We start from the raw sequence: 14819 nt of genomic DNA on the forward strand, positions 1-14819 counted from the left end.
CACGGCGCCCGCGGGGGCTGTGCCGGTCGTGGCGGGGACCTGCCACCGCTCTGGCGTCCCCTGGGCCAGTCCCGGCCCCCCGAGGGGACTTGGGGACATCGGGGGTGACTTTGTGTCGGCCTGAGGGGGACACGGCCTCGTCCGGTCCCCAGGAACACCGACAGCCAGGGCGCTCAGATGAGTAAGGGCTCATCACCTGGCACGGGGACATTTGGGGACACTGGGGGACATTGGGGGACAGCGGGGACATCAGGGACATTGGGGGGGACAATGGGGATTGTCAGGGGACACTGGGGGACATGGGGGGACATCGAGGGACACCAGGGGACACAGAGGGCCATGAGGGGACAGTGGGGGACACCAGGGGACATGGGGGGACACCGAGGGACACACGGGGACAATAAGGACACGGTGACAAACGGACACGGGGACAAAAGGACACAGAGGACAGGGGGGACACACGAGGACAAGGGACATGGGGACACACGGACACCTCACTACCCTGCCACCGCCTGTCCCTGGGGCCACCACCTGTCCTTGATGCCACCAGCCATCTCTGATGCCACCACCTGTCCCCAGTGTCACCACCCGTCCTTGACACCACCACCTGTCCCTGGAGCCACCACCTGTCCCCAGTGCCACCACCTGTTCCTGTCCCTGCTGCCACCACCCGTCCGTGACACCACCGCCCCTCCCCAGTGCCACCGCCCTCCCCGGTGTCCCCCCGCTGTCCCCAGGTGTCCCCAGGTGTGCCCAGGTGTCACCTACTTGAACTCCTTCTCGGTTTTGCCGCGCAGGTCCCGCACGAGCCACTGGGAGGTGAAGGCGTCCTGGGGGGGCATCCCCCAGCGCATGACGGCGTTCAGGAAGGCCTTGCGCTGCCTCGTGTTGAACCCCAGCACCTGCGGGGACAGCGGGGACGCTGGGGACACCGGGGGACATCCGGGGGACTGGGGACATCGGGGACATCGGGGGGGTTGGGGACACTGGGGACACTGGGGACAGAGGGAACACCGGCATCCAGAGACCCCCCCCATGCCTTGTCCCCAAGCCCCAGGGATGTCCCCAAGCTCCAGAGATGTCCCCAAGCCGTGGGATGTCCCCAGTTCCTGTCACTGTCCCCAAGCCCTGTGACTGTCCCCAGCCCCTCTGAATGTTCTCAATCCCCGTCACTGTCCCCAAGCCCCCAGGGATGTCCCTACGGCCCCAGGACTGTCCCCAGCCTCGTCCCTGTCCCCAACACCTGTCACTGTCCCCAACACCTGTCACTGTCCCCAAGCTCTCAGCCCTGTCCCCAGCCATGTCCCCAATCCATGTCCTTGTCCCTGTCCCCACCCCTGTCCCTGTCCCCACCCCTGTCCCTGTCCCTGTCCCTGTCCCCCATCCCTGTCCCCAATCCCTGTACCCAATCCATGTCCCTGTCCCCACCCCTGTCCCCGTCCCTGTCCCCCATCCCTGTCCCCAATCCCTGTACCCAATCCATGTCCCTGTCCCCATCCCTGTCCCCGTCCCCGTCCCTGTCCCCATCCCTGTCCCCGTCCCCGTCCCTGTCCCCAGCCCATGTCACTGTCCCCATCCCTGTCCCCATCCCTGTCCCCAGCCCATGTCACTGTCCCCATCCCTGTCCCCAGTCCATGTCACTGTCCCCGTCCCTGTCCCCAATCCCTGTCCCCAGTCCATGTCACTGTCCCCATCCCTGTCCCCATCCCTGTCCCCAGTCCATGTCACTGTCCCCGTCCCTGTCCCCATCCCTGTCCCCAATCCATGTCACTGTCCCCGTCCCCGTCCCCTCACCTCGATGTTGCCGCCCACGCGGGCCAGCAGTGGGGGGAGGGGTTTGTCCTTCTCGTTCCGCAGCTGCCGCTTGGACTGACGCCGGCCTGGGGGAGGGGAGGGCTCAGCACCCCTCTGGGGACACCCCGGGGACACCCCGGGGACACCCCGGGGACACAAGTGACACCCAGGCGACACCCGGGCGACACTCACCCTCGGGCCGCTCGTCGAAGTCCTCGTCCTCTTCCTCGGAGCCCACCGAGTACTCGGACTGGTTATCTGGGGACAGAGCCAGCGCTGGGGACAGCGCCCAGTGCCGCCGCGGGGCCACCCCGGGGTGTCCCAGCCCTCCCAGTCCCTCCCAGTCCCTCCCAGTCCCTCCCAGTCCCTCCCAGTGCCCACCTTGGTCCTCCTGGGCAGCGTTGTTGTAGCTGATCTGTCTTCGGACCCGCTTGCCCTTGCCCAGGTTCCCTCCCAGTCCCATCCCAGTGTGTCCCAGTGTGTCCCAGTCCATCCCAGTCCCATCCCAGTCCATCCCAGTCCCTCCCAGTGCCCACCTTGGTCCTCCTGGGCGGCGTCGTTGTAGTTGACCTGCTTGCGGACCCGCTTGCCCTTGCCCAGGTTCCGGGCCAGGTCCTCCTGCTGCTGCTCGTAGTGGTGCCGCAGCAGCTTCTCCCAATAGTCGGGGTCCACGTTCTCCTCCTGCTTGATGATCTCCCGCTCGATCTCCTCGATCTGCCGGACACCCCCGGGGTCAACCACAGTCACCCGGGGTCAATCAGGGTCACTCGGGGTCATTTGGGGTCACCCGGGGTCACTTGGGGTCACCCAGGGTCATCCAGGGTCACTCAGAGTCAATGAGTCACCCCAGGTCGCTTGGGGTCACCCAGGAGCATTTGGGGTTATCCAGGGTCACCCAGGGTCACTTGGGGTCACCCAGGTCATCTAGGGTCACTGAGTCACCCAGGGTCACTTGTGGTCACTTGGGGTCACCCAGGGTCAATCAGAGCCACACACGGACCACCCATCATCATCCTCACCACCTTCATCTCCAGTATCCTCATCCTCATTGTCCCATCGCCTTCATCCCCACTTTCCCCATCATCTCCATCACCCCACTGTCCCCACCCCACTGTCCCCACCCCACTGTCCCCACCCCATTGTCCCCATCATCTCCATCACCCCACTGTCCCCACCCCACTGTCCCCACCCCACCGTCCCCACCCCATTGTCCCCACCCCACTGTCCCCATCATCTCCATCACCCCACTGTCCCCACCCCATTGTCCCCACCCCATTGTCCCCATCATCTCCATCACCCCACTGTCCCCACCCCACTGTCCCCACCCCACCGTCCCCACCCCATTGTCCCCACCCCACTGTCCCCATCATCTCCATCACCCCACTGTCCCCACCCCACTGTCCCCACCCCACCGTCCCCACCCCATTGTCCCCACCCCACTGTCCCCATCATCTCCATCACCCCACTGTCCCCACCCCATTGTCCCCACCCCATTGTCCCCATCATCTCCATCACCCCATTGTCCCCACCCCATTGACCCCACCCCACTGTCCCCACCCCACTGTCCCCACCCCATTGACCCCACCCCACCGTCCCCACCCCACTGTCCCCACCACTTCCACCTCCACGCCCCCATGCCCTCCACCCCCCGTCGTCTCCATCCCCTCCAGGCTCCCCACACCCCTGTCCCCTGGTGTCCCCCGGTGTCCCCAGGTGTCCCCGATGTCCCCGCCGTCCCCGGCGTCCCACCTTGTCCTCCTCCCTGACGACGTACTGGGCCACCTTGAAGGAGCTCAGGTACTCGTTCATGTTCTGCACGTCGGCGTCGTCGGTGGCGTCCTGGTTCCGGTCCAGCAGCCGCGCGATGGCCTCGTTGTCGTAGTGGATGACGCTGCTGTCCTCCTCCTTGTTGTCCCCTGCGAGGCCACGCCGTGTCACACGCTGGCCCGTGCCTTCGTCACGGCCCAGCGTGACACGTGAGGTGGCTTCGTCACACCCCAACGTGGCCCAACGGGTCCCGACACGGTTTTGTCACACTCCAGTGTGTGACACGGCTTTGTCACACCCCAACGTGGGACACGGCTTTGTCACACCCCGATGTAGCCCAAGATGGCCCAGCCCGGCCCAGCCCGGCCCAGTCCAGCCCATTTCAGCCCTGCCCATTTAAGCCCAGCCCAGTCAGGCCCAGCCCAGCCCATTTCAGCCCTGCCCATCCTAGTCAAGCCCATTCCATTTAAACCCAGGCCAGCCCATTTAAGCCCAGCCCATTTCAGCCCATCCTATTTAAGCCCATCCCATTTAAACCCAACCCAGCCCAGCCCATTTCATCCCATCCCATCCTATTTAAGCCCAGCCCATTTAAGCCCATCCCATTTCAGCCCAGCCCATTTAAGCTTAGCCCAGCCCAGCCCATTTCAGCCCATCCCATCCCATCCCATCCCACCCCACCCCATCCCACCCCACCCCATCCCACCCCACCCCATCCCACCCCATCCCATCCCATTTCATCCCATCCCATCCCACCCCATCCCACCCTCGTTCTCGTCCTTGAAGAGCTCCTCGGTGCCGAACTTGAGGATGTCGTCGAGCTCCTGCTTGGACATGGAGCCGGCCTTGGAGCCCAGCCCCGGGCGCACCACCAGGTGCGTCAGCATCATCTTCCTCTTGGCCACCTGCGTGATCCGCTCCTCCACCGAGGCCCGCGTCACAAAGCGGTAAATCATCACCTTGTTGGCCTGCCCGATGCGGTGGGCGCGGCTGAACGCCTGCGGGGACAGGGACAGTGAGGGGACACCGTGGGGACATCGTGGGGACAGTCAGGGACACCGTGGGGACAGTCAGGGACACTGCGGGGACAGTCAGGGACACCGTGGGGACAGTCAGGGACACTGTGGGGACACCCTGGCCAAAGCGGTGGGCATTGCTGAACGCCTGCGGGGACAGGGACAATGAGGGGACATCGTGGGGACATCGTGGGGACATCGTGGGGACACCTCAGGGACTTGGCAATAAGGGGAAACAGCCCAGGAGAGTGACACTGGCCAGGTGCCCGGTGACAGGGGGTGACACCGCCAGGTGACACTGCCAGGTGACACTGCCAGGTGACACCGCCAGGTGACACCGCCAGGTGCCCGGTGCCAGGGGGTGACACCACCAGGTGACACCGGCCAGGTGACACCGCCAGGTGCCGGGTGCCCACCTGGATGTCGTTGTGCGGGTTCCAGTCCGAGTCGAAGATGACCACGGTGTCGGCCGTCGCCAGGTTGATGCCGAGGCCCCCGGCCCGCGTCGACAGCAGGAAACAGAACTGCTGCGCCCCCGGCGCTGCCCCCCCCGGCGTCAGGGCGGGACCAAACACCCCGAAACACCCAAAAACACCCCAAAACACCCCAAAACACCCCGAAACACCCCAAAACACCCAAAAAACACCCCAAAACACCCCAAAAACCACCCCAAAACACCCCAAAACACCCCAAAACACCCCAAGACACCCCAAAAACACCCCAAAACACTCCAATTCCCCCCGGGCACCTGTCCTTGCCCATTCCCTGTCCCCCATCCCCTGTCCCTATCCCTGTCCCCTGTCCCTGTCCCTGTCCCCTGTCCCATTTGCTGTCCCCTGTCCCGTGTCCCCTGTCCCATTTGCTGTCCCCTGTCCCCTGTCCCGTGTCCCGTGTCCCATTTGCTGTCCCCTGTCCCCTGTCCCCTGTCCCGTGTCCCCTGTCCCGTGTCCCCTGTCCCATTTGCTGTCCCGTGTCCCCTGTCCCGTGTCCCCTGTCCCATTTGCTGTCCCCTGTCCCGTGTCCCCTGTCCCGTGTCCCCTGTCCCATTTGCTGTCCCCTGTCCCCTGTCCCCTGTCCCGTGTCCCCTGTCCCGTGTCCCCTGTCCCATTTGCTGTCCCCTGTCCCCTGTCCCCTGTCCCGTGTCCCCTGTCCCGTGTCCCCTGTCCCATTTGCTGTCCCCTGTCCCCTGTCCCGTGTCCCGTGTCCCCTGTCCCGTGTCCCCTGTCCCATTTGCTGTCCCCTGTCCCCTGTCCCGTGTCCCGTGTCCCCTGTCCCGTGTCCTGTGTCCCATTTGCTGTCCCGTGTCCCCTGTCCCGTGTCCCCTGTCCCATTTGCTGTCCCGTGTCCCTGTCCCGTGTCCCCTGTCCCATTTGCTGTCCCCTGTCCCCCTGTCCCCTGTCCCGTGTCCCCTGTCCCGTGTCCCTGTCCCATTTGCTGTCCCGTGTCCCCTGTCCCCTGTCCCCTGTCCCGTGTCCCCTGTCCCATTTGCTGTCCCGTGTCCCTGTCCCGTGTCCCTTGTCCCATTTGCTGTCCCATGTCCCCTGTCCCGTGTCCCATTTGCTGTCCCGTGTCCCGTGTCCCATTTGCTGTCCCGTGTCCCTGTCCCGTGTCCCCTGTCCCATTTGCTGTCCCGTGTCCCTGTCCCGTGTCCCGTGTCCCATTTGCTGTCCCGTGTCCCCTGTCCCGTGTCCCGTGTCCCATTTGCTGTCCCGTGTCCCTGCCCCATGTCCCGTGTCCCATTTGCTGTCCCGTGTCCCTGTCCCGTGTCCCCTGTCCCATTTGCTGTCCCGTGTCCCTGTCCCGTGTCCCGTGTCCCATTTGCTGTCCCGTGTCCCCTGTCCCGTGTCCCGTGTCCCATTTGCTGTCCCCTGTCCCCTGTCCCCTGTCCCGTGTCCCGTGTCCCATTTGCTGTCCCCTGTCCCCTGTCCCGTGTCCCCTGTCCCATTTGCTGTCCCCTGTCCCCTGTCCCCTGTCCCCTGTCCCGTGTCCCGTGTCCCTGTCCCGTGTCCCGTGTCCCATTTGCTGTCCCGTGTCCCCTGTCCCGTGTCCCGTGTCCCATTTGCTGTCCCCTGTCCCCTGTCCCGTGTCCCCTGTCCCGTGTCCCCTGTCCCATTTGCTGTCCCCTGTCCCGTGTCCCCTGTCCCATTTGCTGTCCCGTGTCCCGTGTCCCATTTGCTGTCCCGTGTCCCTGTCCCGTGTCCCGTGTCCCATTTGCTGTCCCCTACCGTTGAAGCGGTCGATGGCCTCCTGCCGCAGCGCCCCGGTGATGCCGCCGTCGATGCGCTCGTACTTGTACCCCTCGTAGTCCAGGAAATCCTCCAGCAGGTCCAGCATCTTCGTCATCTGCGCCGACTGGTCAGACTGGGGGGACTGGGGGGACTGGGGGGACTGGGGGGGACTGGGGGGGGACTGGGGGGACTGGGGGAACTGGGGGGACTGGGGGGACTGGGGGGACTGGGGGACTGGGGGGGGACTGGGGGGGGACTGGGGGGACTGGGGGGACTGGGGGGACTGGGGGGACTGGGGGACTGGGGGGGACTGGGGGGACTGGGGGGACTGGGGGGACTGGGGGGGACTGGGGGGACTGGGGGACTGGGGGGGACTGGGGGGGACTGGGGGGACTGGGGGGACTGGGGGGACTGGGGGGACTGGGGGACTGGGGGGGACTGGGGAAATGGGGGGGACTGGGGGGGACTGGGGGGGACTGGGGGGACTGGGGGACTGGGGGAGCTATACTGGGCACACTGGGAGTGCTGGCACTTGCACAGGTTAAACTGGGCGATTTTGAGGGTCCTTGGGGGGATATTTTGGGGTGTTTCTGGTGTGTTTCGGGGTGTTTTGGGGTGTTTCTGGTGTGTTTTGGGGTGTTTTGGGGTGTTTCTGGTGTGTTTTGGGGTGTTTTGGGGTGATTTCGGGTGTTTTTGGGGTGTTTCTGGCGCGTTTTGGGGTCCCCACCTGTGAGAAGATGAGCACCCTGTGGTTCTGCTCCTTGAGCTTGCGCAGCATCTTCTGCAGCAGCAGCAGCTTCCCCGAGGCCTTGATGAGCGCCCCGCCCTCGTAGGCGCCGCTGGGCAGCTTCGGGGACTCCTGGGACAGGGACACCGGTGTCACCGCGGGGGACAGGGACACCGGGTGTCACCGCGGGGACAAGGACACCGGCGTCACCGCGGGGGACACCCACAGGGACACCGGGATGTCACCCACAGGGACACGTGTCCCCCCATGATCTCCATGTCCCCCGCTCCTCCATCCCGTGTCCCTCTGTCCCTTCCGTGTCCCTGACGTCCCCCACTTCCCCATGTCTCCCCCGTTCCCCTCTGTGTCCCCGATGTCCCCAGAGTCCCCAGTGACCCCAATGTCCCCATATCCCCCCACACCCCCCCCGATGTCCCCAATGTCCCCACACCCCCCCAATGTCCCCACATCCCCCCGATGTCCCCAATGTCCCCACACCCCCCCAATGTCCCCAATGTCCCCCACATCCCCCCAATGTCCCCAACGTCCCCACACCCCCCAATGTCCCCAATGTCCCCGGTGTCCCCATACCCTCCCACACCTCCCTGACGCCCCCACATCCCCCACCCCCCCGATGTCCCCGATGTCCCCACGTCCCCCCCACCCCCCCGACGTCCCCGATGTCCCCACGTCCCCACCACCCCCCCGACGTCCCCGATGTCCCCACGTCCCCCCCCACCCCCCCCGACGTCCCCGATGTCCCCACGTCCCCACCACCCCCCCGATGTCCCCAATGTCCCCACGTCCCCCCCACCCCCCCGATGTCCCCGATGTCCCCACGTCCCCCCCCACCCCCCCGACGTCCCCGATGTCCCCACGTCCCCACCATGGCGGCCACGGGGAACAGGTAGGGGTGGTTGCAGCACTTCTTGAGGTCCATCATGATGTTGAGCAGCGACACCTGGTTCCCCCCGCCCCGCGAGTTGAGCGCCTCGAAGTTCCTCGTCAGGATGTACTTGTAGTACTTCCTGCGGGTGGAGGAGGGGACAGCGGTGACACCGGCGGCTCCCGGGGGACGCCGCGGGGCCGGGGACGCGCCGAGGGGGACACCCACTTCTGCATGGGGCTGAGCTCCACGCGCACGATGAGCTCCGTCTTGGCCGGCATGTTCTTGAAGACGTCGGCCTTGAGGCGGCGCAGCATGTGCGGGCCCAGCAGGTCGTGCAGCTTCTTGATCTGGTCCTCCTTGGAGATGTCGGCAAACTCCTCCAGGAAGCCCTCCAGGTTACTGGGGGCGCGGGGACACGGTGAGCGTGGGGACATGGGAGGACATGGGGGGACGTGGGGGGACGTGGGGACACCGGGGCGTGGGGACGTGGGGGGACGTGGGGGGATGTGGGGGACACCGGGGGCATGGGGGGACGCGGGGACACCGTGAGCGTGGGGACGGGGGGGACGTGGGGGGACACGGGGACACGGGGGCGTGGGGACATGGAGGGACATGGGGGGACATGGGGGGGACATGGGGACACCGTGAGCGTGAGGACGTGGGGGGACGTGGGGGGACGTGGGGGACGTGGGGACACAGGGGCGTGGGGGAATGTGGGGACACTGGGGCGTGGGGGGACATGGGGACACCGTGAGCGTGGGGACATGGGGACACCAGGGCGTGGGGACATGAGGGGACATGGGGGGACATGGGGGGACATGGGGGGACATGGGGACACCGTGAGCGTGGGGACGTGGGGGGACGTGGGGGGACACGGGGACACCGTGAGCGTGGGGACATGGGGGGACATGGGAGGACACGGGGACACCGTGAGCGTGGGGACATGGGGGGACATGGGAGGACACGGGGACACCGTGAGCATGGGGACATGGGGGGACATGGGAGGACACGGGGACACCGTGAGCGTGGGGACATGGGGGGACATGGGGGGACACGGGGACACCGTGAGCGTGGGGACATGGGGACACTGGGGCATGGGGACACCGGGGTGTGGGGGGACATGGGGGGAAACAGTGACACGGCAGGTGACACAGGTGACAGGAGGTGACACAGGAAGTGACACAGGAGACACAGGTGACCCTGTAGGTGACCCAGGCGACCCAGGAGGTGACGCAGGTGACAGGAGGCGACACAGGTGACATAGAGGTGACCCAGAGGTGACGCAGGGGACGCACTTGAAGCGCTCGGGCGTGAGGAAGTTGAGCAGGTGGAACAGCTCCTCCAGGTTGTTCTGCAGCGGCGTCCCCGTCAGCAGCAGCTTGTGCTCGATCTTGTACCCGTTCAGCACCCGGAAAAACTGCGGGGACACGGCCCTGAGCGCCCCAAACACACCTGGGCGCCCCGAAACACACCTGGGACACGGCCCTGAGCACCCCAAACACACCTGGGCACACCTAAAATATACCTGAGGCACCCCTAAATACACCTGGGGGCACCCCTAAATCCTCCTGAGCACCCCAAATCCTCCTGGGCACCCATAAACACACCTGGAGCACCCCTAAATACACCTAGGGTGCCCCTAAATCCATCTGGGCACCCCTAAATACACCTGGGACATGGCCCTGAGTGCCCCAAAATCCACCCGCGCACCCCAAAATCCACCAGGGACAGCCCCAAATCCTCCTGGGCACCCCAAAATCCACCAGGGACACCCCAAATCCACCCGCGCACCCCAAAATCCACCAGGGACACCCCAAATCCTCCTGGGCACCCCAAAATCCACCAGGGACAGCCCCAAATCCACCAGGGACACCCCAAATCCACCGAGGGCACCCCCAGACCCCCCGCCCACGCCCCCAGGTTTGCGGGTGCCCCCCGCAGCCCCGGGCGGTTTTTGGGGCGCCCCCCACCTTGGACTGGTTGTTTTTGAGGCGGTGGGCCTCGTCCACCACCAGGCAGGCCCAGCGGATGGAGCCCAGCGCCGCCTGGTCGATGGTGATGAGCTCGTAGGACGTCAGCAGCACGTGGAACTTCACCTGAGCCTCGCGCTGCGGGGACGGGCAGGGCTCACGGGGAGCCCGGGACGGGGACAAAGCCCGCCCAGGAGCCCAGGAGAGGGAAAAAAACCCACCCAGAACGCCCCGAACCCCAAAACAGGGAAAAAAAACCCACCCAGGACCCTGAAACAGGGAAAAAAAACCCGCCCTGAACCCCGAAACAGGGAAAAAAACCCGCCCAGAACCCCAAAACAGGGAAAAAAAACCTGCCCAGAACACCCTGAACCCCAAAACAGGGAAAAAAACCCACCCTGAACCCCGAAACAGGGAAAAAAAACCCACCCAGAACACCCCGAACCCCAAAACAGGGAAAAAAACCCACCCTGAACCCCCTGAACCCCAAAACAGGGAAAAAAACCCACCCAGGACCCCGAAACAGGGAAAAAACCCACCCAGAACACCCTGAACCCCGCCCTGAACCCCAAAACACAGAGAAAACCCCACCCTGAACCCCCTGAACCCCACCCAGGACCCCCAAAACCCCCCAGTATGGGATCCAGGCCGGCAGGGCACCCCCATCCCACCCGGGACCCCAAAACCCAGATGTCCAGGTGCCACCCCAAGGGGACTCGGGTGTCCGGGTGTCACCCCCTTTGTCCCCCTTGTCCCCCAGATGTCCAGGTGCCACCCCCCTGCCCCCCAGGAGCCGCCGCCTCGCCCCCGCTGTCCCCAGGTGTCCCCTCCCCGCCCACCTTCATCTTGAAGGCCTTCTTGCCGCCCTTCATGGCGTTGTCGTCGAAGGAGAACTCGTTCTCGCGGATGATGGCCCGGCTGTCCTTGTCCCCGGTGTAGGTGACCACGTAGAAGGCCGGGGCCCACATCTGGAACTCGCGCTCCCAGTTGATGATGGTGGAGAGCGGCGCGCTGACGAGGAACGGGCCCTTGGTGTGGCCCTGGGGGACACTGTGTCACACGGGGACAGCCCTGGGGACAGCCCTGGGGACACTGTGTCACACGGGGACAGCCCTGGGGACAGCCCTGGGGACACTGTGTCACATGGGGACAGCCCTGGGGACACTGTGTCACACGGGGACAGCCCTGGGGACAGCCCTGGGGACAGCCCTGGGGACACTGTGTCACACGGGGACAGCCCTGGGGACAGCCCTGGGGACAGCCCTGGGGACACTGTGTCATACGGGGACAGCCCTGGGGACAGCCCTGGGGACACTGTGTCACACGGGGACAGCCCTGGGGACAGCCCTGGGGACAGCCCTGGGGACACTGTGTCACACGGGGACAGCCCTGGGGACAGCCCTGGGGACAGCCCTGGGGACAGCCCTGGGGACAGCCCTGGGGACACTGTGTCACACGGGGACAGCCCTGGGGACAGCCCTGGGGACAGCCCTGGGGACACTGTGTCACAACGGGGACAGCCCTGGGGACAGCCCTGGGGACAGCCCTGGGGACACTGTGTCACACGGGGACAGCCCTGGGGAAACTTGGGGACAGGGGACAGGTGTGTGACAACAAGGGACCAGGCAGGTCACCCCATAAAGCTGGTGACCCCAGTGACCACACAGGTGCCCCCAGCCCCACCTGGGTGCCCCACGCAGGTGTCCCCAGGCCCCATGTGGGTGACCACAGGGCCACACGGGTGACCCCAGTGACCACGTGGGTGACCCCAATGACCACCTGGGTGACCCCAGGGACCACATGGGTGACCACAGTGACCACCTGGGTGACCCCAGTGACCACCTGGGTGACCACAGTGACCATGTGGGTGCCCCCAGCCCCACGCAGGTGCCCCCAGCCCCACATGGGTGACCACAGTGACCATGTGGGTGCCCCCAGCCCCACGCAGGTGCCCCCAGCCCCACGTGGGCGCCCCCGTCGCCCCCCAGGCCTCACCTCCTTGTAGAGCGAGTAGAGGAAGACGATGGTCTGGATGGTCTTGCCCAGCCCCATCTCGTCGGCCAGGATGGTGTCGGTGCTCTGCGCCCACGAGAAGCGCAGCCAGTTGAGCCCCTCCAGCTGGTACAGGTGCAGCGTGCCGCCCGTGGCCGTGATGAACCGCGGCTGCGTCTCGTACTTCACCGTGGGCTGCGGGGACGGCGCCGTCAGCGGGGACGCCGCCGAGGGGACGGCGGGGACACCCAGGGGACAGCAGGGACACCACCAAGGGGACGGGGACACCGCCATGGGGACAGGGACGCCGCCGAGGGGACAGCGGGGACACCCAGGGGATGGCGGGGGACACCCAGGGGACGGCGGGGACACCCAGGGGACAGCGGGGACACCCAGGGGACGGCGGGGACACCGCCGAGGGGACGGGGATGCCACCGAGGGGACAGCGGGGACACCCAGGGGACAGCAGGGACACCGCCGAGGGGACAGCAGGGATGCCAAGGGGACGGGGACACCGCCGAGGGGACAGTGGGGTCACCAAGGAGACAGGGCCATGACTGAGGGGACAGCGCCACTGCCGAGGGGACAGGGCCACCACCACGGGGACACACACAGGAGTGGGGGGACACCGAGGGGTCAGGGGAACCAGGTTTGGGGGTGACTCAGGTGTTCAGGCCAGCCCAAAAACCCCCAGAGGGTTGGGAAGGCCATGGAGGCGTCACGGGGCTCAGGTGGGCTCAGGTGGGCTCAGGTGGGTCAGGGGAACCGGGTTTGGGGGTCCCCAGGTTTGGGGACACTCACGTCGTTGGTGGGGGAGTCGGGGGGTCCCTCCCCCGGCGTCTCCTTCTTCTTCTTCTTGTAACGCCGGGGCTGGGCCGGGTCCTCCCCCATGAACACCTCCCTGGGGACACGGGGACACCAGCGTCACCGCTGTCACCCGTGTCCCCAGCGGGCTGCTCCTGTGTCCCCCCAGGTCCCCACGTCACCCACACCCACCCTGGCCTTGATGTTCCCCCAGTGTCCCCCACCTGTGTTTCCAGTAGGCACAGCCCTGTGTCCCCAGTGTTCCCAATGTCCCCAAAGTGTCCCCAAAGTGTCCCCAGTGTTCCCAATGTCCCCAAAGTGTCCCCAGTGTCCCCACAGTGTCCCCAGTGTCCCCAAAGTGTCCCTGACCTGTGTTTCCAGTAGGCACAGCCCTGTGTCCCCAGTGTTCCCAATGTCCCCAAAGTGTCCCCAATGTCCCCGCAGTGTCCCCAGTGTCCCCGCAGTGTCCCCGACCTGTGTTTCCAGTAGGCACAGCCCTGTGTCCCCAGTGTCCCCGCAGTGTCCCCAGTGTCCCCGCAGTGTCCCCAGTGACCCCGCAGTGTCCCGGACCTGTGTTTCCAGTAGGCACAGCCCTGTGTCCCCAGTGTCCCCGCAGTGTCCCCAGTGTCCCCGCAGTGTCCCCAACCTGTGTTTCCAGTAGGCACAGCCCTGTGTCCCCAATGTCCCCGCAGTGTCCCCAGTGTCCCCAGTGTCCCCAGTGTCCCCGACCTGTGTTTCCAGTAGGCCATCTTGTGCAGGTCGTAGTCGGGGATGGGCATCTCGTCCTCCTCCCAGGTGGCCTGGTCGTAGGGCAGGTCCCGCCACTTCACCAGGTAGTGGTACTGCCCCTTCCGGTCCACGCTGCGCGGCACCGCGTCACCCGGGGGACACCCGGGGGACAGCCGGGGGGCAGCCAGGGGACATGGGGACACCCATGGGCACCCAGGGACACCCAGGGGACATGGGGACAGCCAGGGGACATGGGGACACCCATGGGCACCCAGGGACAGCCAGGGGACAGGCAGGGACACCAAGGGGCATGACGTCACCCAGGGCACAGGGACAGCAGGGACAGTGGGGACAGCAGGGACAACGGGCACCCAAGGGCAGTGGGGGACAATAGAGGGGCAGTGGGCACCCAGGGGACAATGGGGACAAGGGACACCCAGGGGCCAATGGAAGAGCGGTGACACCCAGGGGACATGTGGCACCGTGGGTGACAGCAGGAACCCCCAGTGACACCGGACACCCACGGGGACAACTGGGTGTCCCCAAGTGCACCCATGGGTGACACCAAGCAGCCCTGGGGACACGGGGACAGCCGGCAGCACTGAGGGGACCTGAGGGGATTGTCACTGCCACCAGGGTGACAGCAGGGACAGGGACACTGGGGACACCTGGGGACAGGGACATGTGGAGGGGACACGGGGTCACCTGGGGACAGGGAGGGGACACGGGGTCACCCGGGGACAGTGACACACGGAGGGGACGTCGGGGACAGCGTCACACAGGACACGGGGTCACCTGACCATCCCAGTGGGTGCTGGGGCGGCCCCTGGAGGACCCAGGGGTGCCGCCAAGGTCCCCAAACCCCTCCCTCAGCCACACCCCTGCTGTCCCCCTGTCCCGGGG

General features: G+C 66.1%; 1 protein-coding gene across 3 annotated transcripts in view; it reads right to left on the reverse strand.

Moving 5' to 3' along the window:
• The window catches only part of CHD3 (chromodomain helicase DNA binding protein 3), a 45866-nt gene that overhangs the window by 11409 nt on the left and 19638 nt on the right, over window positions 1-14819 (reverse strand). For all 3 annotated transcript variants that reach the window (XM_066208467.1, XM_066208468.1, XM_066208470.1), the window contains 17 exons: window positions 13917-14048; window positions 13185-13284; window positions 12387-12578; window positions 11231-11431; window positions 10392-10529; window positions 9717-9838; window positions 8647-8820; window positions 8419-8560; window positions 7533-7664; window positions 6803-6920; window positions 4994-5118; window positions 4328-4559; window positions 3544-3710; window positions 2331-2508; window positions 1987-2052; window positions 1795-1880; window positions 769-902 (listed from right to left, as the gene is read on the reverse strand). In XM_066208467.1, coding sequence (XP_066064564.1) covers window positions 769-902; window positions 1795-1880; window positions 1987-2052; window positions 2331-2508; window positions 3544-3710; window positions 4328-4559; window positions 4994-5118; window positions 6803-6920; window positions 7533-7664; window positions 8419-8560; window positions 8647-8820; window positions 9717-9838; window positions 10392-10529; window positions 11231-11431; window positions 12387-12578; window positions 13185-13284; window positions 13917-14048 — 2439 coding nt within the window. The remainder of the gene's footprint in view (window positions 1-768; window positions 903-1794; window positions 1881-1986; window positions 2053-2330; window positions 2509-3543; window positions 3711-4327; window positions 4560-4993; window positions 5119-6802; window positions 6921-7532; window positions 7665-8418; window positions 8561-8646; window positions 8821-9716; window positions 9839-10391; window positions 10530-11230; window positions 11432-12386; window positions 12579-13184; window positions 13285-13916; window positions 14049-14819) is intronic.

This window comes from Chamaea fasciata, unplaced genomic scaffold (assembly GCF_029207755.1).
Source record: "Chamaea fasciata isolate MVZ Bird 193981 ecotype frontalis unplaced genomic scaffold, bChaFas1.0.hap1 SCAF_260, whole genome shotgun sequence".
Classification (NCBI taxonomy): Eukaryota; Metazoa; Chordata; class Aves; order Passeriformes; family Sylviidae; genus Chamaea; species Chamaea fasciata.